Source organism: Hirundo rustica, chromosome 8, assembly GCF_015227805.2.
Source record: "Hirundo rustica isolate bHirRus1 chromosome 8, bHirRus1.pri.v3, whole genome shotgun sequence".
Taxonomy (NCBI): Eukaryota; Metazoa; Chordata; class Aves; order Passeriformes; family Hirundinidae; genus Hirundo; species Hirundo rustica.
This window is the reverse complement of record NC_053457.1, coordinates 21,344,126-21,369,034: the sequence shown is the minus strand read 5'-3', so window position 1 is coordinate 21,369,034 and position 24,909 is coordinate 21,344,126. Positions and strand designations below refer to the sequence as shown.

The 24,909-nt window shown below is 37.0% G+C and overlaps 1 protein-coding gene across 3 annotated transcripts in view; it reads left to right on the top strand.

The window, feature by feature from the left end:
• The window catches only part of ADGRA1 (adhesion G protein-coupled receptor A1), a 255,015-nt gene extending 231,818 nt beyond the window's left edge, over nucleotides 1-23,197 (top strand). For all 3 annotated transcript variants that reach the window (XM_040071081.1, XM_040071080.2, XM_058421513.1), the window contains 2 exons: nucleotides 15,371-15,466; nucleotides 18,587-23,197. In XM_040071081.1, the coding sequence (XP_039927015.1) occupies nucleotides 15,371-15,466; nucleotides 18,587-19,808 (1,318 nt within the window). In that variant the 3' untranslated portion in view covers nucleotides 19,809-23,197. The remainder of the gene's footprint in view (nucleotides 1-15,370; nucleotides 15,467-18,586) is intronic.
• The last annotated feature ends 1,712 nt before the right edge of the window (nucleotides 23,198-24,909 follow it).

Sequence of the window (24,909 nt, the reverse complement as noted above, 5' to 3'; positions counted from 1 at the left end):
GTGTGTGATAATCTCTGGTTTATGCCTGTGTGGAAGGAGGGCATAAAAGTCTTGGGAGGAAAAGCTGCATTAGATTAATTCACTTGGTCTTGAGTTGAGACACCATGGAAAATTATACATAAACTTCCGCTGATCTCCCTGACATTGCACATCCTGTGTAGTTGAAACCCATTGCTGGAAATGTGGATGATTCTTTTCAAGTTAGTGTTCTTTAAAAATTCCAAATGAGAAAGCATTAAAGAGAAAATCATACAGCAAACAATAAGCTTAAATTGCAGCAAGGAGTAAATAGGTTAGTATTAGGAAAATATTTCGACCTATGAAAATAGTTGACAATTAAAACAGGTTGCCTGGAAGGCAGTGAGAACTCTGTCCCAAGTAATTTTGAGATAAGGCCAAGCCGGTCATGACAGGTGTTTAATGTGACCCTGACTCAGAGCTTCTGAGTGGACTAGATGATTTCCTGATATTCATTCCTGCCCTACAATTCTGTTACTAGTAAACTAAGGATTTTTCCTAACAATATTTTCATTTTTCAACCCTTATTTGCTGCTGAATTTCTACAGCCTCATTGGTCTCACAAGAAACTCTTCTGTTTTATTATGCAAGCGGATTCTGACAGAAGAGACTTTGAAACTAATGTGTTCCAAATATGCCTTCAGTGTTTGGAAATGTTATGAGTCTTTTAGAAACTGGCTGCTGATCCTGCAGGTATTTTTATTCAGGTACCACCTTACTATATTAAACAACAAAAAATTAGGCCACCTTCTGCTCTGAAACACATGCACTCACATTGGGTTTTCAGTGGGAGTTACACTTATTTAGTCACAAGAAGATTTTGGTTCATAGGCTGAAAATACTGCTGGTTGCTACTTAAAAATAAATTTTGGTGAATTTTATGTAATTTTTGTGATGCAGATTAAAATAATTTCGGTATATAATATTTAATATAACTTAGTAAAATAGAATATCCAGATTAAACTTTATGCCTGTATTGATTGAGTACTCATTCAGACAAAGAAGTAATGACATTATTATTGGATTATGCTTCATACTCAGAGAATCACTCAGGATTTTAAGTTTATCAGAAAGTGAACATTGGTGAGGTTTTCTGTGAAAGAAACCTTGAGCACAGAAGGTACGTGACTTATTTATCTGTTGATAATGAGAGATACCCAGTATGGTTTTAGCTATTAATTTTGAGGTAAGAGAACTATGATTACAGAAGATCATTTGTGTTTACTTTTCAATATTTGTGAGCAATGTCAGGAAAAAGTCATGAGTGATCAGTCACACAACCTTGCTGCTCCTTCATATTGGATGAAATTGTAGACATCTCCAGAAAAAAAGTAAGTACCTCTACAGGGAGAGTTCATTTCCGAGAAATGTGTGCACACCACTTTGGAATTCTATATCTTGAATTACTGATGTCTCTAAAACTCTTTCTCATGAATCCAAAAGATAAGGAGCAGGAATTGTGGGCAAATCATCACCTCTGTTATTTGCAGAGCAGTTACCCCATGCTGGCCATCATTTACAGGAAAGGCATTTTGGACTGTTTAATGTGGATTACCATACTTGTGTTATTGTCTTACATAAGAATGGTGTTAAACTTGTCTACTTGTGTATCTTGTCTTCCATTAGAGGTGTTGAAGAAGCAGCCAATTTTCCATATATCCTCTTCATGCTTCTAAGAGAGTGTTTTCCAACTAGAGAGAACATTTCCTTCTGAGGTTCTGGCATTGCTAAATCCAGTAACAATTACTGTACCTAGGAAAGCTAGGCAGCCTTTTGACCTGGAAAGCTGAGCAATGAGATGCTCTTACAGTTTTGTGAAGATGGTTGTTGATTTCTTTTCAAATACCTTTTTTTCCATGTTCATAACTTTCTGGAAATGACATGCCATTTCTAGCTTTTAATTAGTATTTTTCAATTAATATTTATTAAAAAAACCTCTATCTCTGCTTTTCCTTTTCTTTCAAAGTTTTGTGATCACTTCTGGTTGAGTGCTCAAAAAAACCCTATGATTTTTTTAAAACGTACCTTTTGACTTTTTTATAAATGATGGAAAACCTTTCTTTTTGCTTCTGGTTAAAATCTGGGATAGGGATCACCAGAAACAGATTTCTGTGTATGTCAGCTTTTAAACAATAGGAAAAAGCAAATGTTCATGCCATCATCATACATAAAAGATTTCCCATAGCTCAGCTTAGTAATACAAAGACCGACAACAGCAAAACTCCTCAACATTAAAGTTAAAAATCAGGGTTGACATTCATGAACTCATGCAATTGTACCTTTGTTTCTTACTTTTCAATAGGGTGAACTAAGGACAAAATGTCAACCTGAATTTTTATCAATAAATCTAAATCTCCATGATTTTGTGGAGTCAAGTCATTGATTGAACAGAACTTTCTATGGGTTAATAGCAGGTTAATCCATAAGGTTTTTTTCTAATATTTAAAAAGGATACTCTTTGCTGCCTCTAGATTAACAAATTGAATTACATCCTATGGACTGTGAAAGAGGCAGTGTTCCAGAAAGAAGCCAAAAGTCTTAAAACCATCTAAAAAATAACTTCAGTAATTTTCAGCATTTTTTTATTGCTTCCCAGCTTCTTGTTACTTTAATAAAACCTTCTTGCTAAGTTTTCAGTTCTTGGCTACCTGCTATCTGTCTTTTAAGTTCTTGGCTACCTACCTGCTATCTGTCAAGATGAAAAATTTGAAGTTGTAGAAATGGATAACATTGCATAAATCCTAATATAATATTTCCTCCACAAAAAAAAACCACATTAAAGAAAAAAAAGAAAAAAAAGCACACACACACACATACACACCCCCCCCCCCCCAAGAAAGTCAGGTGTGGTTTTTTGGTGGTTGGTTTGTTTGTTTGTTTTGTTGTTGTTTTGTTTTGTGGGGTTTTTTTGGGTGGGGGGGGTTGTTTGTTTTTTGTTTTGTTTTTTGATTTGTTTTTTGGTTTTTTGCAAACTTTAGGGATGAAACTTCTAAAACAGGTTCTTTACAAGGTAGATTGGTTTCTGAAAAAGAATGCAGTTGTGGAGTACAAAATCAGGCAAGTGTGCATCTCACATGGAGTTTGATCAAAGCAAGTGGGGATAAGGCACTCAGATAAGTAATGGGTGCACAACCTATTAAACACAATATTGGGGTTTTTGCATAGCATGAATTTCTCCTTGGTTTCAACTGTTCTTGGCTGGTTACAGCCACAGGTGTAGGCATTGTTGATGGAATGTGAAGCAGGATCTCTTTCTGAGTTCGACTGTGTCCTGTCTTGGTTATATTTTGATAATGCATTGTACTGTTCTTAAGAACTCACACTTTAGAGACATTTATTTGAAAATTAATATTGGAAGTATATTTGAGATTTGAAAATATTTTAAATATGTTTATATTGAAAAATATTGAGAATAAATTTGAAAATTTAGGAAGTTTCAAGCTTATTCATATTGTCCTGTGAATTAGTCTGCTCTGAGTAGTGCATATGTTTCAATTTACATATTAATATGTACAAGAGGAGCAGCGGTTTAAAGAAGCCTTCTCTCAGCACTGACAGCTGGTATGGATGGACCCTCATAAGACTGAAAAGTTAACAATGAATAATAAGTTAATCATAGTGTCATAAAAATAATAAGATTGGCAGAAACATCTGTAAGTCATCTAGTTTAACTCTCCATTCAAAGCAGATCCAACTTAAAAGTGCGCTCAGGTTCTCACCTAGTCCAGTTCTGAAAGTCTGCAAGGACTTTTTCCTCCTGTTATGGCTCTGTATCCTTTTAACTTTCATTTTGGTGGACCACAAACGTGAAATGTAAGGCCTGAAATAAATCACAAAAAATCACCCAATCCCATCAAAATTCAGGAATTCAGGAATCTTACAAATTGAAATACATGGAAACAAAGCCGACATTACTAAGAATTCCTGAGGGAAAAAAGACAGGAGGTAATGAAATGTGCTTAAAAATGTTGGAATACCACCAAAAAAAGTCGAGGAGAGGAGTTATTCACAGTTAATCAAATTAATAGATTTAGGATTTCTACTGTTTTTCTTTTTGTGTTAGTTCTTTAAGGCGTAAGTAGTGGTTGCATGTAGTATAGTTGCATGTTCCAAATGTTGCCAGCTGTAAAACTGGATTATCATTCATGGAAGATGGCAACTTTTTTGCTATGTCGTCTTAATTTGAAAAGGAAAATAAACTCAGTATTTAGGAGTGATTACATAAGAGATGCAGAAAAAACTCTGGTTGAAAAAATTGAAATTTTTTATCTTTCTACTTTGAATTTTTTACCTGACCTATATTTTGCAGCTTCCCATTGTTGATTTCTGGTGCATAAATTTTCAGACACTGTCTTTGTGGACTGCAATTTAATTGTTGAGGGAAGCATTCCTGCTACTCTATATAAGTGCTGAGATATTTTTTTTCTCAGCAAGTAATTGTGATCTAAGACAATATGAGGGTAGAAATAAAAACAACCCAAAATGAAAAAGGAACATGTTTAACTTATACAGGCACCTTTTACGTAATAGTTTATTTGCAATTTTTCATTGCGCGGTCTTGGTAAATAAAGCAAAAATGTAGTGTCTTCAGGACCTATGTGTCAAAGCACTGGGGTTATATTTTAGGATTTTAACATTGTGCCTTGCCTCAGCTTTATCTGACTGTTTCCAGATGGTTTTCTGTACGATTGAAAGCAGCATCAGTGTGAATGAGCATCATATCTACTACTTTTTCTTAACTTTAAGTGATGCTCCCTCCTCAACTCATGTGGCAGACCCTAAAAATACTAGAACTATTAAAAAATCAAAGTATTTTAAAATGCGAACCAAATTAAAACAGAGTCCCTTCCTTTACCATAGAGGTCTTTAGAGGAATTCAAAACCTGCATGTATGCTTTTCATGTGTGAAAAAATTCCTTTTGGGAAACTGTTTGATCTCTTCTCTAAAAATATGGGTTTGATAGCTGAAAGCTTGGTAGCTGAAAAGATTCAACAGAAAGGGTTTTGTGGTTTCCATGGATCTTCTGCGTAAATGCTTTTCAATTTTAAATGGCCCTCTGGGTTTGCAACTGAATACTTCTCATAGACCAGGAAGATTTAATAATCAAAATGATATTATTTTTATTTAGTGTGTGGTTTCTTCATGTCTTAAACAAGACTCTTTGTCCTCTCACTTTGCCTGAGGATACATCTTGCTATAGCCGTGTGATTAGATTTTAGATACATGCAGTTGAAAATAAACCAAATTACCTAAATAAATGGAAGGTAACAGTAAATTGTGATTAGCACATAATTGTAAACTGTACTGCAGAAGTTTGAAACACGAAATGTTTAAATTTGGGGATGTAGCACCTAGTCATTAACAATACTTTGAAGATGAGGCATTTATTACCTTATTAATAAAATTCTCAGAAACAGTAAGAATGCTTTAATACTTTGAAGTGTTAATATTTAAAAGCCAGTAGAGATGCTTCCATGTATTTTCTATATGCAGTCTAAACATGTCTTGAGTATGGTGTATAGGTGTCATTTAAGAATATGCATAGGATATGCTGAAAAAACCTTGAGGACTGAAATTTGCCACTGTTTTATACACTTCATAAGAAAACACTTTATAAGTACATATCAAATATGACTATCAAATATTAAAAATATTAAAAATATTACACCACAGCATGGTGGCTGTAATGTATCATTTTAAAGTCTTTCTGAGAGGACTCAAACAGTAACAACCCAGTCACTGCTATGTGAGAGAAACCAGCTGATGCATTTAGCAGTTTTACATACAATTATGTCTGAAGCTATGATTTTCATTTTCATTGAAGAAAGACAGTTTGGGGTTTTTTTGCAGAAACGGCAGATTTTGTGCGGCAACATTAAATTTCCTAAACTGATTACTTTAATGGCTTATATCAATCAAACAGGCTGTAAAAGATGCTTGAAATATTTCAGAGCCAGCTGAAGAGAGAAATACGCTTTTTAGCTTTCTCGCCACTATATTCTCTCTGTAAGTAATAACACTAACATTCATCATTCAGGAATCAATAAACTAGAGTAAAAATTGTGGTATTAATGTAGAAAAGCAGGATTTTTTTTAAGACTGAATTTAAGATTCCTGTTTGCTAAGCTTTGAACCATTATTCACATTTTCACATTTTCTGTAATAGAAAAACGGAAATTTAGTCTTATTTATATTTTGATCTCCTTAAAGAAACAGTTTGTTTAAGGATGTGTCTGTCGTTGAGATTTTTCCTGACTGATAACTCGGTTGTAGTTGGTCTGAGATCGATAGAGATCATTAAACTTCTCTGGGATCCACATGACTGGCTGGGCAGGTGAATAACGAAGATAAATACCTCGACATCAGGGAGGGCTGGAGTTACAGAGAGATGGCACAACTGTGGGAAAGATCTCAAAGGGGCCTTGTAACGTTTTAGGCACCAAACACAAACGTAAAATTTGTAGGAAATCAGATTTCAGTTTTTCCTATGCCCACATAAAAGTTCTGCTTAGGAAGCTAAGATTCTTTATCCCCTGCCCTCTGGAACAGGGGCTTAATTTTGCATCAAAAGATACAAAGCTTGCCAAAAATGTGTAAATTAACAATGTTGTTTCTTTGGAAATGCACGTCTTTGAAGTGTTTCTCCTATTTTTTCACTTTCTTCTAAAAAATTTTAGCTCCCTCTGGTACTTTGGGCAAAGATCTTGCCCTTCATATTAGATCATTAACTTACATAAGAGAGAAAAGAGAAGAAAAGAATATGTGAATTTAGAAGAATAGAATTAGCATTATCTCTCTAGAGCTGTTTCTCAGGAGTTCCGCTTTTCTCTTTTCATTGTCTGTTTGCACACATCTGTCTTCAATGCTCAGCTGAGCAAATCTAAGACAAGGCAGCTGGGTCTACTATTAAAGTCCCCATCTTCGTGATATTGATTGCTTGGTCATTAATATTTTCTGAATGATTCTCTGTGTGTACAGTGAAAGAGTTTAACAGAAAATAAAACTGAGAGTATTACTCCTAAGTTACCTGTGAATCTCATGCAATTGAAATGATTTAGCTCTAACTTGGCAGTACAGCTCATAATAAAAATTAATGCTTCAGAATATCTTTTTTTTAATACAACAAATATGCTTCATTCCTAAGTTCAGAAATACATCAAGTAGTGAATAAATGACCTCTGAATCAACTCTCAAAGGTTCTTGTTCTTTGAAAGTTAAAAATACTCTATTTTCAGGTGATCTGAGAATTACAGAACTTCAAAACAAGGACTTGAATGGTCTGCTTAAACTTTTTAAAAATTACTGCAGAAGAAAAAAAACATGCTTTTTGAGAAAAAAAGTTGCCTAAAAAGCAAGTGAGTGTCAAAAACTCAACAATGTGTGAAACGCAGGGGAATTCAGGAAGTTATGTTGGTGACTGCCATAGTGAAACACAGGATTGACATAAATTCCTTTTAAAAAATATGATTTAAAAATTTAGTCATAGACCAGAACCCCTTGTCAGTGACTTTCACAGTCAAACCAAATTAAAATATATGTCCTCCTGATAGCCGTTTTATTTGGTTCCTTTGGCAGCCTTAATGAAATACTAGCTCAAGTAAAACCAAAGAAATCCATATTTTCTGTTTAAAATGCAAGGTACTGACAGTCATAGGACATTGATACTAATATAAAGTGATCTGAGTATTAAATACGTGACAATATAGGAGTACAGTGCTTATTATCTTTACGGGCTTTACTTTTCATTTCACTTACATATTATATAAAATGCCATTGTCACAATATATAGGCTGCTATCAGAATTTCTTGTCTCGATGAGGGTTGATAGTTAATGGTTCTTTTCTCCCCTTTGAAAGGCAGAAGGACATCCTGGTGGTAATTGACTTTCTGGAGGTGTACTGCAATGCTCGCTGAGGCAGTTGTGTTTGATTCAGTAGACTGGAACTGCAAAATGATTTCAGCTAACAGCTCTACGCCAGAGTAGTCAAAAGCCTGGAAAAATGAGGTAGCAATGAGCACCTCCAAAGAAGAGTATCAGACATTTTACTGCTAGAAATTAACTGTGGAAGCAGAGTTGAAAGGGCTGTTGTGTTCTCTAGGGATAAAATGATTGTGTAAATAAAAAATACTCAAAGCATGAGTATTATTTCTCCTCCCATGATTTCTCTCCAAGCATTACCATAAACAGTGTTCTCTCTATAAGCATCCTATTTTTGAACTTTTTCAAATACTGAATCTTTAAGGAATACTAATAAAATGTATTTTCTTTCTCATCAGCATGATCCTTAAATATTTTACTTATTTCTTTCCTTCAGAAGTGCATTCAAGATGGACTCCTACTTTACCTAAGTTATTTGTTCATTAAATAAAGCAGAAGTAGAAGTCAGTAGAGCTAAACTGCCTCACGGAATACACTGTAAGAATCATCTCTGTGTGATTACCAACAGCCCCCAAGGCATTCTCCAATAAAACAGGGAAAAAAAGTCAAGGTGTCTCTTGCTTCTTAGATACAATAGCTCTTCCATTAGTCTAGCTCACCAAGAGACAATACAGTTATCTCTATGTAAATGAATCTCCTTTCTCTCTCTTCTAAATTTTCTCTGAACATTTCTTGGAGTTACTGAATTAATTTTTTATCTTTTTGTTGCATGCATTTTTATTTTTCTGTCCTCTGCTGGCTCAAGACTGTCTCACGTCTCTCACCCTCAAGTGGTCCTGGTTAAGCAAACTGCAACTGTACTATCAGCCTGTAAATTCCTTTTCATCGTCAAAATTCCAGATAAGACACAATGGCCACGCTCTCCATGAAGGGTGTTAGGAAGGTGAATATAAATCACCAGCAGGACCTAAACTCTGAGCCTGGCTGGCGGTGCTTGAGCCATTGCCTGGGAGGGCAGCGGCTCAGGATGAACCCAGGGCCGCGGGCTCACAGGAGTGAAACAAAGGGCTCGGAAGCCGTTTGATTGGTGAGGTTTCACATCTTCTGACACTGACTAACGCTGTCCCACTTGATTGCCCAGGTTCCCTGACGCTTTAAGGACAGATGAGGAAGAGTATTTAAACTGCTTTCTCATGGCCAATTTTCATAAAAAACAGACTAGTTTTGTCAAATAGAGGCCTAGACATCTTAAGCTGAGCAAACGACTCTGCAGAGACTTTTCTTAATCAATTTCTTTAATTCGTCTTTCTGTGGTTTGGTGTCTGCCTCTAAATGGAAAAGATTATACATGTTCTCACAAGGAAATTATGATGATTGATTAATTAATTAATATTTGCAAAGCTCTTAAGTTGCAATAAGATCCAGAAAGAAGCGGTATATGTAAAATAAATTAATAATTACCTGTCCAGTGACCTTTGTTTCTTCTGTGCTGAGTGAAAAGTCTCATGGAAAACAACAAAAAAGAATATGGACTGTGAACAGGCAGTTAAAGAGAGTAACAATATTGGCACATAAAAGGTGATAAATAGGGTTTTCACACAACCCTTACTTCTGCTGTTATTTATCATTTAAAGCTTGACTTGCAAAAGTAGAGTTTATTTTTAGCATTATTAGTAGATTCTGTTTCTTTTTTTTTTTTTTTTTTTAATCTGTATTCTCCATATTTAGATCTCCTTTGCAGATAGGAGAAAAGCACTGAAGGAAACATAGGTTATTTCTCTTCAAAAAGGTCATTGAAAAATACAAACATGGTATTTTTAAGTGTGTTTGTAAGTCAAGACCATACACGAATAGGATTTAAAAATGGGTTTTTTCCTTACAGGAAAAATATGTTTTCAGAATCCTGTAATTACTAAAAGCCTTATTTTTATTTTATCAAAATTCCCAGCAAAAATGATGTGATGCATGAACAATTGTGGAAGAATAATTTGAAAATCAGGCTCAAAAATTCAGCTTTCTACAGAGCAGCTATTTATCTGTATGCCTGCCTCCTGGGTACTTGAACTGTGGCATCTGGTTAGCTCTGAAGTTAATGACCATTTTCTATATGAATTATTTTCACAAAGATGTTAAAACCAAATCCCAGCTCAAGGAAAAGAAAAGGGAAAGTCATCTTGCTGTGACACTTCTTTTGTTTAGAGGTTTATTTTGCAAGTGGCTAGTCTTCCTGTATGAACTGTGCCTACTTACATTATAAATGTAAGTAGAGCTCAACTGATTTTTTTTTTGTACTATGGGCAGAAAAGAAATTAAGGCTTCAGTGGTGCCTTTATATATCTAATATGTACCTTTCTAGATTTGTGCATGCAGAGAGGAATAAAGTTAAATATATGTACATTTTAATCAAGTAATATCTGCAGTAAAGGCTATTTGAAGCCTTCTAAATCACTTCCTGATACATTGCCATTTTGCCAACCTCTGCAGAAAAATACCCCTTATAGTCAGTCTTGCATTGCACCCATAAAGCCAAGGTCTGGTCCCTATCTGGAAAAATTCAGAGTCAAGGTTCTTAGTCTGGAAAAAACTGGGGCTAGAGAATAGCAGACACTCAAGCAAGAAATTTGTCACAAGAACTCTCCTTTTACTTGCTGACTTACTGAGTAACATTTATGAAAATAAACTTAGCAGAATACACTGCATGTTAAGTTAACAGAATGGATGCTGCCTGCAGGCTATTGCAGTCATTCTTGCTGACATTATCCTGTTTCTATCAGATTGGCTATGTAGCTCCCAGTATTTTGGGTAGAGTTCGCCTTACAAGAGGAGTTCTTGCCGAAAGGAAGCTGGAAAACAGAAAGGCAGGATGTCAACAGAGGGGCATCACCTCCAGCAGCGTCTGCTGCTCTGCTGGGGGGTTGTGTTTGTGTCAGTGCACGTAATAAAAGTTACTGTACTTGCTGGTCTCTCAGGCAGTCTCTGCAGCAGAAACTTCGAGGTTCCCTGCAATGTTCCAGCAATGTGACTCCTGCCCTTCAGACTACTGCCCATCATTGGCTCGTGTCTGCACAGCCCCGGTTTCAGGCTGGAGGTGTTGCTGCACTGCAGCTGAGAGGTGCAAGTACATCCTGCTGAGGTCTACCAGGCTAGTTTTAATCTAATTAGCTTGGATAACAACGTTAGTGAAGATGTGATGGAATGAGCTTCAGTAAATAAATGTATGCTGATGCAAAAGCCTGCTAGGAATCATCAGGACATCCCTGGGTGGCCAGCAACAACAATGTACAAATTTGAAAACCTCTTCCCAAGGGCTATTGAAGCAACGGCTTGGCAGTTGCTTCAAAGGCCTAAATCATCCCACTGATAGTTTGCAGTTTTCCCTGTAAAACAATTTGAAAATATTATATAAGTTAACTGCTTGTCAAGATAAAATTTTAGCTGGGAAAAAAAAAAAAAAATTAGTTTTCTCCCCGGCATTTCCTAGTCTTTAAAGATTTGCATGCATGGCTATCATGACTACAGCCAATCTCCCTGTGTTGTCTGCCTTCATCACAACAGCCACATCACTCTTCTTCCTGCTGCATACAGGCTTCCTGTTCTGGTAGCCTGAGTATCACTTGTTTGTGTTCTTAAATGGTAGAATAGTAACACAAGCAGATGAAAGTTGGTCTGGGTTGCTGCATGTTCTTTTTTGAAGAGGAGACAACCCACTAGTGTGATGAGAAAAATGAGAAAATTAACTCAGAAGTAGGAAAGATAATTGGAAGACAAAAGCTGGTTACTGAACCAAAGGATATAGACCTTTAAAGCTTTAAAACACTAAGGTAGAGGAACTCTGCCTTAAAACTCCAAGAGGAAATAGTAAATGAAAAGTAGGCAAACAGTATAGGAAAGAGATTGATTTTTTTAAAATTTTTTTTTAAATAAGAAAATATTCTTGGGGTGGGTCAAAGATGGTTGAAAAGCATGTATTTGCTCAGTCTACAAGATTCACGCTTCTGCTACAGCTTTATTACTCCTTTCCTCTGTGAACAAGCATTACTGGACAGGATCAGCACCCCCTTACTTTTCCTCTTGTATGGCTGAAAGACACCAAAAGTTGGCTGCTGCAGCATAAGAAGCAGAACCCAGCATCTCTCCAGTTACAGCCCTTATACTTGGACTGCTCTAACTGGGCTGGAAAACCTGTTCTGTGAACAAGCCCAGGTGGTGCTGTTCCAATTAGCAGTGAATATTGGTATTAGGGCTGCACAGGGAATAGCACACACAGGCTCCTCCACGAGTCAGGCGTTGGCAAGGCTCAGTGAGTACTGGGAAGGCACCACCCTGATCAGGGGATTGTTCAGATAACATTTTATTCATCTTGCTCCAGCTTGAACTGAGAGAGGGCCAACTGGGTTTCTTGGGCTTGGACACAAAATCCTAGATGCCATGGTTTGCCCAGTCCCTTCATGTGCAGTAACAGAGAGGTGCCCTGCGTGCAAACGTAGGATGGGAGTTTAGGATTTTCCTGCATGGCCTTGAACACCTAATTTCACCTTGTTTTCTCATCTGTACAACAGGAACTGTATTGTTTATTGACCACACAGGGGGCTGTAAGGCTAAATTAATTAATGTTAAGAACCCTTTGATTCTCTTAGATAAAAGGTTTTCTAGAAGTATGAAAAATAGCTATTTATTATCTACATTTTCGTCACTTTTTATTTATGCCCTGTCAATTCTACTGCAGCTTTTTCTTCAGAATTATTTGCCTTATCTCATCTGGATGAAGAAGAAATTGATAACAACTAATAATTGCATAAAAAGTAACATTTGAAAAGTCTGGTCTAAATTTATTGATTTAAAGTGTACTTCTTCACAGCTAACATGTATATGAAACCTCTTGATCCAGGTCTTTTCTTTGGTGACTTTGCAATATGGTTTTATTTCTTTCTGTATTGTTTAAGGTATCCACGAGGTCACACAATGGACAAGAGTATGCACTTCTGCTCTTACAACTAATTTAACTTCTCTATCTTTGTGTTTTCTGTTTGGTCTATTTCAATCCTATTTCCTCTCTTGTTGACTTTTCTTCTATTCAACAGCTTTTATTTCTCTTCACCCTTCAAGAATCCTGAACCCACCAATGAAGAATTGTTTGTACACTGTCTTTTCTATTTGCTATTTTCCTTTCCTCTCCCACCCCCCAGTGAGACAGGGCAGGCAGTGTGATGTGCTGGATGTCACTACACTGCACCTCAGGTACACTGAAACATTTGACTTCACCTCATGTAATTTCTAGGATGTATTTTCTTGCCCTTAGCCCTCAGCCACAACAGGAATTTGGCTGGATTGTGCCACATTTCTGCAGCACTGTGTAGCTAAAGTGCTTCCAGATCTGTTGCTACTGTTGTGTTCAGCAGCCTGCTGGAAGTGTGAGCTGTGAAGTTGGTTTTCTCAACACTCAAATGCTGGCTTGTTTGAAACTTTAGATAAGAATTGATTTATATGTATGCATCCAATCTGTAAAAAGTGGTGGCACTGCAAAAAAATGAAATTATAGGTTGCATTTTAGGTAAATTCTATGGTGTAATCACTTCAGATGAGTTCGAAGTGCAGTTTCCTGTACTTGCTTCTGTATTCCTATTTTTTCTGCTCCTTAATATTTCTTAGATAAATTAGGATTAACTTTTCTATGCCTCATTGCTGTACCCTAGTAATTTCCTGAATTTCAAAAATGCCATTGAAAATGTCTTTGTTAAAAATAATAATAAGCTATTGAGGTGACTTATTCAACATGCTCAAATCAAAAGATATTTACAATCATTAAACTGCAGAGAATGAATGGATTTTGTAGGAAAACAGCTTGTTCATTGGAATTTGTTGAGCTCTTCAGAATAAGCCAAGTTGAAGAAAAAATATATACTCAGTGACTTTGAATTTATAAGAGCTGAAGGGCTTCCTGATTAGCGCAAAATATGATTTGCTCTGTTATGTTTACAGTTTAGACCATTAGGACAAAGATTGTAAATGCTAACATGAAATTTTCTGGGGCCTGTCCTGTAATTCTGCTTTGGAAGCGGGTGGGAAACGAGGTTAAGGAATTCTGACACTTATTCTGGGCTGGAATTAAATGCTGATTTATTTAATCTTATCATTGCCCTGTTTCTGTAAAAATCCTACCATGCAATGACTGAAATTTCCTAGTATTTATAATGCGTTATAGAAAACTAGTGGCTAGACTGTGATCAGATTATGTCCCACACGTTACCAGGTTCCTCTTAGACCTGAGGGGCATAGCAGCAGAGACTGGGAAGTGTCTGTATCCCTGCATACTCTTTCCACACCAAAGGAGTGGCTTGAAAAGAAACTAATTTTGTCTGCTGACAGAGGAGCATTGGTTAAGCCAGGAAATGAGTCAGGATTTCAGAGAACCAGCTGAGCTCCTGGGTGCAGTGGAGCAGTTTCCTTTTGCCACTGAGCATCGTCCCCTCCAGCTGCAGGAATGGGGGCTGGTGCTTTGCACCTCCGAGCTCGCAGCAGTGGAAGGGCTGTGCTCCAGGCATAACTTTGTGTTTTGCTTATATAAATGGAAAATGTGATGATGGGTTCATTTTGCTGGATTTGGACACAAGCATGAGGGATGCCAAGTTCCGTGAGATCTCCTGGGACTCCAAGGTAGCCCAATGATCCTACATGGTAATGACTGCTGCATCCAAGTAGTTCAATGGCATTTAACCAGTTAAAGTAGTGTGAAACTCTGTGCTTTCTGTCTTACAATACAAGTTTTTACAGAAAGACTAACGCTTTTCAGATCTTGCAGAAGCCTTGGGAGCGCTCACATTTTAATGCATTTGCAAGGCTGGGTATTGAACGAGTGAAGAAAAGTGAGGTGTATGCAAAATCCTTCTATTTCTCCAGATTTTTCCCTGTGAAGAAATAAACCAAAACATTTTACCAAGTGGAGTGCCCCTTTTCTCTTTGGCTAACTGAGCTTACTTTTTTTTTGTCATGTGGGAGATATGAATAAGTTTCTGTTATTTCACTGAATTTCCACTGTAGCATTTGAATGTTAAAGTGAATAAAGGTGCTTGGCCGAATATTTTTAATTTATAATGCTTGCATATTTAATAACTATTAAATATTAATATCTAGGTGAGGGGAATAACTTTATTTAGTATTTAGGTTCTGTTATTAGACAATGCTTTGTTTTTCATATTACTTCAATAGTAGCTACATTTACTGAAATTATAAATCAAGTGTTTGTTAAAAGTGGATCCATATAAATACTAAATATTATGCTTTCTTCTCTTTGCTTCATAGAGTAAAGTTCTTCTTGTGACAATACTTCATTCTTTGCTTTTCTGATATTAGGACTTGTTTAATATTTCAACAATATTTTATTCCCAAAATACTTCAAGAAGGTACAGTCATTTAAGAAATATTTTTGACTACAATTCAGGCAAATTAAAATATCAGTTATTATCTCTCAACAGATTTTACCTGATTAGTGGTGGAGTTCCGTTCATTATATGTGGGATTACGGCAGCAACCAATATCAATAATTATGGGATTGAAGGCAATGCGCCATAGTAAGTATAAACCACTGTCATAAAACTTTTAAGGAAAACAGATTCTCTTTCTTAGCCAAATAAATGTAGCTGACTTCATAAAGGGTACAGACATGCAATTTGGGATGATACCTGTTATGAAATCTTGTTAAATATTAGCTGTGAAGGAGCAATGTCTTAATCTGGAGCTTGCTGCTTCACCTCCACCAATTTGACTCCATTACTGGCAATACAGTTGCCTTTAATTTACAAAATTACTCTTCATTTACATCTGAATAAGTGAAAGATATTAAAAATACCTAATGAATATCATATCTAATGTATCTATTAATTATTTGAATATTTTCATTTCATTATCTACCTTGATTTGATATCCTTCTGGCAACTTAGAGCAATTTAAAAATAATGATGCAAGAAAAGGACAAGTAAAAATCCCTTCCCATTTCTTCCACTCCAGTTCCTCCATTAAAACCCAAATATTTTGGATTTTCACCACCTGGAAATGTTCCGGTCACAATGCCTGGCAATCCTGTCATAATCCTTTCATGTCCTTGTGTGTAGGTGGGTGTTTCAGTAGACCTCCACAAGCTCACGAGGCATCACGTTGTTATTAATTCCTAATTCTTGGCATGAAGCATGAGGTATCCATAAGCACAGTAAATCTTTCTGTAAAAGCATAGCAGAAAGTGAATTAGACTGCAAAGTTAAATACAGTGTGTGTAGCAGATCAGCATGGCAGTGACTGGCACACTAATGGATATTTTAGTACTCTGGCAGCACTAATGCTCTAGAGGACATCACTCTTAGTTACTGCTTTGAGCATCTATTGTAACACATTTGAAACTGGTTATGTCCTGGGCATGAGAAATGGCAGCCAAGGAGAATGGTTCATAAGTGAGCATCTGGCTCCTTAAAGACATTTTTATAGGTAATTGAAATTTAAATTCCAATAAAAAATCAGTGTATACCATGGCTAACTCTATGTACTGCCTAGGGCTCAACTCATATTTATTTATTCAAATTTATCCAATTAAACAGCCAGTTTCTAATCAGACGTGTATTATAAAGCTCTATTATTTATGTTCATAAATATGAGACATTTTTCATTTTGGTGCAGTTACTGGGGTTATACTTCTTTAATCATGTTAATGTAGCAAATCAATACCTGGTGCCACAGTGTGCACAGAAAACAAGGGACAGATGAGGAATGGTTATAAGATTGAGTAAAAAGCTTCTAATTCAATGGCAGCCTAGTGAGTTATGTGCCTTATTCATTTTTTATGGTATTAGTAAAGTATATGTAGATGCACAAACTTGAATTTGTTTTTAAAGAATAGATTTTATAAGTGATCCTCCATGTGTTCTACTTGAAATAACAGCATCCCATGAGACTGTTCCACTTGGGAGCGTTCCACTCTCCACTTTGCATCAAATATGCAACATTCAAATGGATTTCAAGTATTCATGTAGCTTTGTGTTCTCTGCTTACCCAGTTAAATATAGGAGGTAATTTACCTATGTTTTTACAAATATCTTTCAGGGAATCTTTTCTTGTGTCTGTCTAACCGTAAATTATATACTCTTTAGGGTGTTTCTAAGTTCATTAGTACATGTGTGTATGTTGCTGTTTAAGGTTCAGATTCCAAAAATTCAAAGTCATTATTCTGCAGTCTCTTGCTGTAAAGCCCAGTGGGACTGTCTCTATTTAGCTGAGAGCTTCTCAGCCTGGGAGAAAAAGTCATTCTGCCCTTTTTATAGTAACTTGTAGATAATTCCTGGCCAGACAAGAATCTGATATCAGAAGTTTCCTCACTGGAACTGGAGGAACAGCAACTAATCACACATGCCCAAATGAATATGAAGTGTCACACAGTGTCACTTTTAGAGTTGGAATCATCATGACAGATCACCTGGTATGTCTTTCTGACCCAGTGGGAAATTAGCTATATCCAAACCATTCCTGACAGTTATTTATCTGAGGTACTTTAAATGCTCCCGTAATGGATAGACCACATTTCATTCCAACAGCTTATTATCCTAATTGTCCTAACAGCTAAGAAACTTCTAAAAAAATCTAATTTAGATCTTTCTTGCTGCAGTTTAAGCCCATTACTTCTTGTCCAAGTCCTAGGGATAAAATAATTTATTCCTCTTTCCAGAAATCCATGCAATATTTAGGATATAAGAACCTAGTAGCAGCTGTACTAGGCTATACTGCCAGCTCAGTTCTCTGTCCGTAACCATGGCTAAAAGCAGATCATAGAGAAGAGTCAAAATGAGGCAAATATTCCTTCTCCCTCTAACCCATGTTTTGCCAGTTTCCATCTAGGGTTTCATTAGTGTTTTCTTTGTCTATGTTTGATCAGATACTTAAGGCAGTCTTCTCAGACTCATGCTGGCCTGTGAGCTACTTTAAACAGTTATGATTATATTATTTAAAGCCTAGCAAACCATATTATGCTACAATGATATTATGCTACTAACACATCACAGAGAGACCATCAGTTTCCCTAATTTTTCTGAGGACATTTGAATTGACATGGCTGTACTCTCAGGAACTCTAGAAACAGTGCAGAAATCAGAAATGGCAAATATTTGTGGTCTGCTCGGTGCAGAAAACGGTGTCAGTCCAACTGGAAGCATTTTTTCAGCCTCTCTTGGTACTCAGGCTGTTCTCTTGCAAGAAGATTCTGTAAGAACAATCTTCAGCCTTAAGAATTTGTCAAAATGTTCGTTGGTACAAACCACTGGAATCTGTACATTCCTATTGCTCACATAGAGTATATAAACTCTGCCTCATTTGCTTTTAAATCAAAGTATTAGTGCAAACATTTTTAATAGTAGAAAAAAGGGTTGACATAAATGGTCTTATACTTCACTGCAGTTCTGGAGTCTAAACTGTCCTACATTTCTTGGAAATTTTCAGTTTTAATGATTATTAAATTATACCATATATTCTATTCTATAAAAAAATTGAAATGTGATGCCTCAGCTTAATTGATATTAAAGACAGGCTCCCTCTGTCCACAGGCTGAACTTCTGAGATACTGTCGTGTCATACTAGTTAGACAACAGTCAATTGTCCACCACATCTAACGTGGGCTCTGAGATGTTCTTGACTCTCTCTTTTTGTGTTTTCAGTTGCTGGATGGCCTGGGAGCCCAGTCTCGGTGCTTTTTACGGGCCGGTGGCATTCATTGTGCTGGTGACCTGTGTTTACTTTCTCTGCACCTACGTGCAGCTGAAGCGGCATCCTGAGCGCAAGTACGAGCTGAAGGAAAAGGCAGAAGACCCGCAGAGAATGCCAAGTGCTGACATGGGCCGTGGTCATATTACAGACTCCGTGTCCGTTCCCCAGGCAACCTGCCCCATGATTTCTTCTTCCTTATTGGAAAATGAGCATTCATTTAAGGCTCAGCTTCGAGCCGCAGCATTCACCTTGTTCCTGTTTACTGCCACTTGGACCTTTGGAGCACTTGCAGTATCTCAAGGTCATTTCTTGGATATGATATTCAGCTGTCTTTATGGAGCCTTCTGTGTGACCTTGGGGCTTTTCATCCTGATCCATCACTGTGCAAAGCGAGATGATGTGTGGCATTGCTGGTGGTCCTGTTGCCCGTCCAAAAGAAACACCTATTCTGTGCAGGTTAACGTGCGCCCAAAGGTCAACGTCAACGGCAACACTCAAGTCCACACACCTTGTCTGCAGGAATCACCGTGTCCCAACAAGTCGGCTGTGTTTAATCACCCAGCAGCGAGCCACTGCAAACTCACTAACCTGCAAGCAGTCCAGAACCACGTTAACTGCCTGTCGCCCGTGACGCCATGCTGTGCAAAAATGCACTGTGATCAGCTGCTTGATGACGAAGCTCACATTCACGTCCACAACGAGGGAACCTTCAGGCCCAACATGCACATTCATAGATGTCTGAAAAGCAGAACTAAGCCACGTTACTTCAGTCGGCACAGGTCTGCAGGAGAAAGAGAGTACGCCTATCACATCCCCTCGAGCATTGACGGCAGCATCCACAGCTCCCACACAGACAGTCCCCACAGCACACACGAGAGCCAGTCGGGTCACCGACGGGCCTGCTGCTCAAAGAGCGATCCATACCCTACCGTCAACCAGCCCGAAAGTAGCGATGCAAGTACTGTAATTTACAGTTGTGGTAAAATGCCAGACAGTGACGCTGTGCACCACCCAGCTCACTTTGAAATGCACCCACGGACACAGTCATTGCCATTTAATACAACAAACCACAACGGAATTCTCAAGGGAAACATGCATGAAGCCATGATATACAGCTCAGATAGTACAGGAAATATCAAAACTGGCCCTTGGAAAAATGAAACTACTGTGTAGTTCGTGGGCCATCATAATGTGGGTTTTGCCCTAAACCATCATTATCTTTGCTTTTATTCCAAAATAAGTATGGTGATATGTTTGTGTAGCTCATCAGTAAATTGTACAGCTTTTCATTTTCTTTGTAAGAGTCAAAAAAGAGGGATAGCGACAGTTTTAAAGTGAAGTTATTTTTAAAAGAAAGTTATAAAATTATTCTGAAAGATGATAAGAAAATGAAGTCTAGACAATTGAATAAGAGAGGCAATATCCTTTTGTTATACAGAATGACATTTCTTTCGAAACATTATTTTCATTCATGGTTTTCACTTTTTTTCTGTAGTAACTTCAGACACTTTTTATAAACATATCAGCATCTTAAACTTTTACTTATTTATTTTTGTAGAAAAATATTATTACTGTGCCATGGATTTTAATCCAAAGTGGCTATGGTGGAAATGTTAAACAGGATTTTATAAAACTGCAGCTTTTTAGATATACAAAAGTGATACTGCCTCTTAAAACCTTCTGTAGCATATGGCCTGTAAAGTCATGTAATGTACAGTCTCTGTTCTGTCCTTTTTCTTGTTGGAGAGAAGTGCTAGGTAATGTCTCTGTTACATCTTTGGTGCTGTATTGGTTGTATTTTGCATGACATATGTCAGGATATACCATTTGCTGTTTTCTAGTGTTACATGTGTTTAAAAAAAGAACAAAAAAAGTGTGGTACAAGGCTGTGAAAAACCCTATTGACATTAATCTAGAGCATTATAAATCTACAGGAAAAAAATCACTCTGCACTAGTTTAAGTGGCACAATCCTTTGTATAAGGTTATATGATAGCTTTGATAAGGGTCCACTCTAATGTCTTTACGGAGCATGCACTACTCATTGTATGTGGCACTGTGCAGTGTAATAGCAATTGTCTCAACAAGTTTTACACTTCTTTGTAAAGTATGCCTTTTAAACAAATCTGTAAGCTGTTCCACGGTAACCTTTCCACATCTGTTAAGGTAGAGCAGTTTTATCATTAACTCTTTGAGGACTACAGTTATTTTCTTAAAAGTAGCTTATTCTAGTTCAGAGATACTGTATATATGATATCGTCTGTTTAGTTCCATGATCGATGTAGTCCAGAGTTGTCAGGAAAGAGGAAGTTCAGTAATTTTCTAAAAACACTCCTTCTTAGAATCCATCTCTTAATTTCACCACTTGCTTTCTGAAAACCCATTTCCTCCCCTAGCAAATTTCAGATTGTCTTAATCCTTTAATGCAAATTTGACCTTCAGAGAGGTTCTTTATGTTCATGATTTCTGCTGAATTGTAGGGCATTCCAGGGTCAGTAGCATTGTCTATTAACAAGGCTCTTGGCAAGATTTTTTTCATGTTTCCATGAACATCTGGGTACAAAGCATCAACTCACAGTACAGAACTGCATCAGAATGATCCCTATATGAAATAAAACTGCTTTTACAAATAGGAAGAGTACAGAATAGTAATGGATTTCAGAAAGTGAATGGGAGCATAGAGCTGTGAGGAAAATGTCTACAGTGGAAAGTGAACAGTGCATCCAGAAATCAGAGAAAAAGCACAAATCTGTATGTTCTGTATTCCCATTCGGAGGTTTCCTCCCAAATTTGCCCTAAACCAAGATAGCCACACAAGAAAGTTCACTGTAATGTCTTCATACAGACTTATGTAATTACTGCAGAGAGGAAATAGAAAATTCCATTGGGAGACCATCAGTCTGCGATTCTCTGTATATATGTGGCAGAAATCATCACCATACTTCAGCCCTATATTTTTCTGTTATTAGCAATTTACAAGACTCTACCTTCTTTTTTTTTTTTTTTTTTTTTTAAATATGTAGGAATACATTTCCTAATAGTGTACATAAAGATGACAATTATAATTGTTAGAATGTTATAAAAACATGTAAGTCAGATGAATGTGTTCTGCAGTGTTGCAGGTGGGAATTAGTACTCAAAGGGTTAATGCTCAGTATCTGAGTGCAAGAAATCTTGTTTTTCTGTATTTTTGTAAATTTGAAATATATATTGTAAACTCCAGCAGTGCAATGTATCCATCTCAGATTGTGTATTTTTAAAAGGTGAGCAAGAAGAATGCACTAGGTGGTTGTCAAGTTTTAAGCCAATATTCAACAGTTTCATGACTGCTTCTTTAGCTAAGACAAAAAAGAAAAAAGACAAAACACTGAGCTTTATTATGTATATGCTGTATATGCTTGCACTGTCTCTAAACTAAAATACAGTATTTTTCTTTGTTTGCATACCAAAATATTTTCTGTTTCGTAACTGTTTTCTTTTAATAATACTTTCACTCATTCCACATAGACATTGAGCCCTAAATAAGCATAATGTGAAATCCACTTCTCTATGTCTCAGCACTAAGTATATGTATATTCTGTAAAATTGTCGGACGTCTGTAGACCATTATGCAAAATATCACACACACACAGAGCCAAGATGAAGTACTCACTCTGCAAGAATCCACTCAGTAAGCTTCTTTATTCAGCTTGTGTTTTAATCACCTCTCTTATTTTGTCTGAGAGGCAATTCCATCTTCACAACGGCTTACAAAAAAGTAAATAGGTGCTGCTTTCCACAGAATATCTTACATGAAAAAACTCTCTGGAATTCAAACGTAAAATATTAAAACACTTCTTATTGCTTTAAAAATTAATTTAGTGAATATTTCTGGGCTACTTTGGAAGAGATATGTTATGCAATAATCTGTTTGCATATTATTTTTTTCAGAAAATATACAGTATATCTACAGAGTAGGAGACATAATATTAAATAAATATAAAAATGTTTTGTATGTCATCAAATTTGACCAAAATGCTTTTTATGCTTTTGACTTTTTTTTCCTTAAGATAAATGAGATAATTTCAATACTTTGGAAGTCTGGTTTTGATTTATTGTGGGGTTTTGGTCAATTATAGTCAGTGAACCATTACTACTTTACCTGATTTTCTTCCCTATAAAAATAAAGTCAATGAAGTAACCGGAGTATAAGAGAAGTATTGTCCTAGTAAATTCCTCTTGGACACATACAACGTATTTTAAAATCAGTTTTAGTTTTGGTGATTCCTTGATGATAAAAAAATGGTTGAACAGACTTTACTGTTCACTTTCTGTCCAAGATTAAGCAAGAGGAATTTCATCCAAAAAAAGATAATTTTCGGAGAATGATGCAATCAACAGAAATCTGAATAGCTGCTACCAGGATAAAAATATGCTCTTGCTATAGTGTTGTTCTCTGCATATAGAAATTCCAGTTTTCATGACCAAATTTGAAGTCACATAGGTTGTTTATGAGAAGAATTCCTACCCAGTCTCATATAATGAATTTGGGTGTAAAAATAAAGCATACATTTTTGCACATTATGTCTGGTCATATGTGTCGTTCCCAAGAAGTCTGCTGATTGTGTCTGCGCTGATGTGACTGAGCAGTCGCTGTCAGTGGCCATAAACAGCTGTTCTCCTTCACCACACAGCTGCCTGCCAGCTACCCTCTGAGCACCGTATCCAGATGTTAGCCCACCACGGGAGCTTCACTGGGGCTATAAAGCATTCATCCTGTCTGAACCAAAGCAAAGTCTGTGCTTAAAGCAAAGTCAAGGCCACCTTTGATGGACAACACAGGCAACTGGGCAGCCCCCACTTGAACACTAAGTGTTGAAGGCAGAAAAATGTAATGGAAGTGGATCTAAGCGGTTTTAACTCCTCCTCCCTCCATCTCTCTAAAGCACCTGCCTAGTAAGTCTGCTGTCTACAGATAGCTACCAAATCCAAGTAAACCCAGGCAGAATTAGACAGTTGACCTAAAATTCCTGGCTGGCTGAAATGAGTGAAACAGCACAACCTAGTCAGAGAAGCCCAAGCTGGAGAAAACCTCTTTGTAAGCTCTGTCACAAGGATGCTTCAGATCGGTTATGTGTGGAGACATGGAACTAAGTGTCCTGGATGCCTGAAGATCTGAAATTGCTCTTGTGCAGACACTGTTAAGGCTTACAAAGCTGATTTCTAATCCACATATTCCAAAGTAGCTTCCACTGTAGATTATATGCCTTTTTACAATGAAAAGATTATCCGACATTTCACTATTTGGGAAGAAGAAAGTTGTCATCACAATCAGGCAAGTAACCTTTTTATCATAGGATCTTCTTTGCATGGAAACAAGTAAAAGGAGACCACTTGTACTCCCACTGAGCTTTTGTTGCCTATGAAAAGAAATGTCAGGCTTATGAAGACATTGGCAGCTCAGCAGCTTCCTTGCCAGAAAATAAATTCAAGTTCCTGTAGCAGCATCCTCCAGTTCAGAAAGGAGCTGTAAAACGCAGCTGGATCAATCAGGATTCATTGGCTGAGTTTAAGGGCTGGCTGGCTGACTTGAGTTTCAGTAGTAACTTGGTGCTCTAGGCAGCTTTTATTTGCTTAGTTAACTCCACAAAGAAAGATGCTTTTGGTTTGGTTGTTCGGGATTTTTTTGCTGTGCGCAATTGACTATGTTCTAATTTGCAATTGAATAGCTAAGAAGAAAACTTACTCTACAAATTACCTTGACTATAAGCCATGGCTTTTTGCTCTCTGTTAGAGGGTCTGTGGAGGTGCAAATGAATCCCTGTTCCCTTACCTGACCAGCCTATTACTTGAGTTTTTTCAGGAACCATACAAGTAAGCATCAGTGAATTCAGGACAATATTAGAGGGCTCAGTTCTCTGTAGGGTGAAATTTGTAAACTCCAGAGCAATTCAACCTCAAATGAATATCCTGCCTTGAAGTGCAGCTGGCCAACTCTGAGGTAAGGGGTTCTTTGTAAACACGGTGTCTGCTTACCCCGTAGGTACTGCTGTCTCGTTACATTTTGATCTGTTTGAATTTTGTAGTGCCTTGCAGTCTGAACAACAAAATGACTGACTTGTTCGCATCAGCCCATCACTCTGCTTCAGCTGTTTGCCTTAACCTGCAGCACACTGCCAGGCAAGATTCTCCAGCATAGTCAGTATTTTCATTCTTTCCTAGGTACTCAATAACCCCTGAAGAAAGCAGCGGAAGGAGTTTATTTTGGGACTAGGGGGAATTCTGGGGTAAGAGAA